Raw genomic sequence first — 4,995 nt, 5'->3', positions numbered from 1 at the left:
TTGCATATGAATTCTTCTGTTGCGCGATTATACATCTCATGCTATCAAGGCGGACGCGGACTTCTAGATCTCCAATTTGTTCATAAACCGAATTGTTCCGGGGAAAGCAATAGAAAATTAGGGGTAGAACAGTGCAAATAACAATTTTAGACCACTGGAACCCTTGCAGATAACATATGAATAGATTGCACTTGGCATATAACGTTCAATTTCCATTCAAATATTATAAAACTAACGTTTACGATTTTTCTTCACTAAATGAACAGAAAACATTTTAAAGATTGTAAAAATATTGAAAATTCAAAAAATAACAACGACTTTGCTTCTCCGGGTAAAATGTCTAAAATATTAGTCAACAGGTTTAGACTGCGGAGCCTTCATTTGGTTTAGAAGTTTTCCACGATGGTGGCCCTCTTCAGTTATATATTCCGACATTTTTTAGAAATATAATAAAGTATCGATGTCTTAATTATCTGCTTAGGCTTAGTTAAAATAAAAGAGTTGTTATTAGATATATATAAAAAATACGGGTGTTTGCAGTAGCGCCATGCGGAGGTTGATTTATAGAAATTTCTTCATATTGGAAAAATATCATACTTATAGAGAATCAATACATAATTATTCTTATTCCCTATCTAAATAAAAAGATATCTCTTCATTAATATTTACGTTTTGCAGACAGGTGAATCTTTTAACTACTTTTTGAATCTTTCTGTATTCATATTGATCAGGAGAATATTTCATATTAAGTAAGTGTAATGCATATACAAAATAACTTAATTTTGTGTTAATAAATGAATGTATACACACGATCTTGAATCACACAAAAAAATGTTTGAAAAATTTGTTTATACAAATAGAAAGATTATTCTAGTGAAAGAACTGTTCATATAAAAATGATTCATTTTTTTGGTATGCAAGTGTAAAGCAATACAATGTACGTGACCAGAACACAAAAAAAGGACAAGCATTCAAGTATTTTTGCGAAGCGTTTCCAAGTATCTTCCTTTTTTGTCGCTATTGTAACATACTGCATGGATTCGGCATTATTTTCAGTCTCTTCTTCCACTTCTACAAAGTATTTTGCTTCTTCGTCGCTCAGTATAAAAAGTCTTCCTAGACGATATCTCAGGACAAAAACTGCTAATGAAGAAATCCAGTTTGGAGAAGATGTAGTGACAACTTGCAAATTACGTAACAAAATTGTCAGAACCATACTGAATACAGCAAGTGCTAATGAATTCTGATAAAATTTCACTGCAAATACATTTAGAAACAATTAGAAAGAAAATTTTTAAGCCGATGAAAATTTTCGACATATAATCATAGTTATTATTTTATTAATACTACTTGTTGACACTCTGTGGCAGATTTAATAATTATAATAATTGTATTTTAATTATTATTATAAAATTGTAATATACTCGTATTATAACATAGTACTTATTATGGATGAAGTATTATTTTTTCGCATCGCAACAAAACCAGGAAGGTATAATAAGTTTACATGAAGCCATATACCTAATGTTGAGAGTAAATTTTACCGCCTGAAGGTTATTTTTATTTCAGGCAGAGAGTTCTTTTAAACCAGGATCGAAACTTTTTTTGCGGTAAATCCGTAAAGACAAAGTTGCCTTGGTAAGCATTTCAATGTTATCTAAACATATTGTAGCTAGGTGTTTAGTAATGGAATATTAGTTCCTTTTATTAAACATTTCCAAACTACTCAGATCTATGTATATTCTTCCTTTTGCAATGTTCGTTCGCGCGCATTGTGGCTCGTAGAAGCATATGTGACGTGCGCCGAAGAAAGAGGGCTTACTCTGAAAAATGAGAATTTTTAGGGCGAGCGATCGAAGTCGACCTGGTAGACGCGAATTTGAGGAGAGAGGGAAGATTCACGAAATCTTCCCTCTCCACTTACCACTAAATTCTCACGCATATAGCGGCGTCATAGACGCGACTCACGGACGGGGTATAGAGTGCCGCGGGGATGTAGTGGTGAGTGGTGGGAGGTGTTTCACAGCATCTCGAACACTCGAGCGAAAGCCCGATTTCTCGGGTAACTAGCAACTCAATTATTAGCAATAATAACGATCAGATTTTTTTTCGATGGTTTCATTAAAAAGAGCAACAGAAAAACTATCGAAAGGTGTAAAAAATTTGATTTTTTTATAGTAATCCCTCTTTCTTTGGCATACGTCACATATAAAAACAAGTACTACAATTTAATTCTTCATTTAATAAGGTTTAAAGTTGTCTAAAAAAATAAAGCCATGGTGCTCACCAATTCTTTCTTATCAAGAAATTGAAACATAATTATATTTTTTAAATATTTCAAAGTATGCTATTACTGAAAGTTAGCAGCACCGATTTTTCTGGCAAACGCAATGATTGCAAGACTGAACCATACCAAAAAATAAAGAATATTTTGTTTTGTCATAAATGCAAAGCGTTGCTATCTCAAATTAATCATTTCAGCACTTTTAAATTACTATAACTTATTACACTAATTTATTCTAGAAAATTTTTATTGTGAGAAATGATATATCGATACTCCAAATCAAAATAATAAATAAAATATATAAATGATAATTAAAAAAACTTTCAATAAAAATACGGTACAATATAATAATTATTCTATACTTTCATTATTGTGGTATATACGTATAAAATTGAAATGTTACAATGGTGCCCAAATGAGGACGCGAGTTTTGAAGAGCGTCGGTAGGTTCTGACGGTTCGTATTTGTTACGGTGATGATGTATGTTACAGTGATGGTGTTGTTAAAATTAACAACAAAGGATAAAATACATTTTTCATGAGAATACTAATAATCAAAAGAAGATAACCTCGCAAATATTCGTTTTATTATCGGTAATCAGAATTTATATTACCACAAGATATTTTCTTTAAACGGAAAAATAATAAAATTTCATGATGGACGACAGGAGTATGAAGACTTTAAAATTTTCGGAAAATGTTGATAGCCAACTGTGGTGTTAGTATATAAAATATCCGTAAGGGTCTGAGGGCGCTTCTTTCCTTGTCCGGGTCAGTTGATGATAGATCATCAGTCGGTCCATATTCTTCTCCGGGAGCACGAGTATGTATAACTGAGTATTCCGCATCGTATTTACTATAGTATTCCCGTCTCTATATTAATTAGTGATCAGTTAGTAGTAACACTATATGGTGGCAGCTCAGGAAACGAAATTTTCACGTTTTCCTAGGGGAAAAACCAGTGGAATAGTGAGAAAAAAAACTATAAACTAGTGACGGCTCATTAAGTGAGAGAGGACGCGCGCGTCATACAAGCACTCAAACTATCCAACGCTCAAGTAACTTCAGAGAAATTTCGCAGAACGGTGATGTTAATAATGGTGATACCGAGGGAAATGGTGTAAATAACCAGGTTCTCGTTGGTATACCTCAAATGGCAAACGTAACGCCACCAAACGAACTGGATTTCAGTAATCCGGCGGCGTGGACGGTTTGGACAAAAAGGTTTTCTCGATATATGTCAGTACAGTAGAAGTCCGATAACTTGCCGTCCGATAAGTGTACCCACCCCTTAAAACGTCATCAAACGTACGGCACGCAAACTAATTGTGGTTCTCCCACTACGTGTGCTATTTTGCTCCTGATTTGCGCTTATGATTTACGCATGCGCGCACGTAATATCGTACTAATAGAGGGGGCAGCCGATAAGTCCGCAATTCCTGGATTTTCCCGCCCCTACAGCCCCGAAGTTGAAAAGTTATCGGACTTGTACTGTATCAGGATTTAGTGATAAAGAAGACCGCAACAAAATCTATATGTTAATTTAGGTCATGGATGAAAAAGTGAAGACATTTTCGTTCAGTTTCCGGAACCAGTGCCTCAATTATACGAAGAAACTCTCCAAGCGTTTGAGAACTATTTTACTTCGTGTAGGAATGTAATGTTCGAACGTTTCAAGTTCAATTCGCGAGTGCAAGATGGCGGCGAATCTGTGGATTCGTTCATCACTGATGTTCACATCTTTTCTCAACAATACGTTTTCGGTCTTTTTAAAGATGAACTAATACGTGATCGTATTGTCGTTGGGATGCTTGATGCAAAGTTAAGTGAAAGACTACAACTTAAACAAAGCTTAGCCCTAAAAGAGACGATCACGGCGGCAAAGCAAACTAAAATTAAAAATAAACAAAATCAAATTGTTCGAGACAAAGATCGAGGCGGAGAGGGTTCTGTTTAATCGATCAATAGACACGCCAACCACGGAGAATGGAAGGGCGCTCAGCACGCTGCTTTCAACGGCAAGCAACGCCAACAACAGCAGACGACATCAAAGAAAACGTGATACTCTAAACAGCCCGAAAGCAGAAACGAGGGATGCTTCTATTGCGCCGGGAAATCTGCGCACCCAAAAAAAGATTATCCATCGAGAAATACGGTATGCTTCAAATGCAAGGTAAAGGGTCATGTTAGTCGCGCATGTAAAACTAGAATTATACTCGTAGTATAATTAAAATATAAAGATCGGGAATTTGCATGCGCAGGTTATGTTATTACAGATTTACCGAGAGAATTGCTCAGTATAGAAGCTAGCGAAGCATTTGGCATTGTGAAATTCGATAAAGGAATTTACAAGGTATTAATGGAAAACCCGGAAACGAAATCCCCCACTAAAGTCAATGTCCTAAATGAATTTTCTAGCTTAGGTAAAGAACTAGGGGAATTTCCGGGAACAATAACAATAAAGTTAAAGTCCAACGCTCAGCCCTACGCACTAAAAGCTCCACGTACTAGAGATTATTGACGTATATATATATACGTACTAGATATACGAGGGTGGATTGATAAGTTTCCGGCCTGACCAAGAAAAACAACGTTTTTAAGAATTTTTTCTTTTTATTTCTCAACATAATCTCCCCCAAGGCTGATACATTTCTCATAGCGGTGTTCTAGTCTAGTAATGCCATCTCTATAGAATGATTCGTCAAGCTCCTC

General features: G+C 35.3%; 1 protein-coding gene across 2 annotated transcripts in view; it reads right to left on the bottom strand.

Moving 5' to 3' along the window:
- Positions 1-533: 533 nt before the first annotated feature.
- LOC117174583 (neuronal acetylcholine receptor subunit alpha-5-like) overlaps positions 534-4,995 on the bottom strand; it is a 28,518-nt gene continuing 24,056 nt past the window's right edge. For both annotated transcript variants that reach the window (XM_033363811.1, XM_033363812.1), the window contains one exon: positions 534-1,257. In XM_033363811.1, coding sequence (XP_033219702.1) covers positions 902-1,257 — 356 coding nt within the window. In that variant the 3' untranslated portion in view covers positions 534-901. The remainder of the gene's footprint in view (positions 1,258-4,995) is intronic.

The sequence above is a fragment of the Belonocnema kinseyi genome, chromosome 6, assembly GCF_010883055.1.
Source record: "Belonocnema kinseyi isolate 2016_QV_RU_SX_M_011 chromosome 6, B_treatae_v1, whole genome shotgun sequence".
Taxonomy (NCBI): Eukaryota; Metazoa; Arthropoda; class Insecta; order Hymenoptera; family Cynipidae; genus Belonocnema; species Belonocnema kinseyi.
This window is presented reverse-complemented; position numbering and strand designations above follow the sequence as displayed.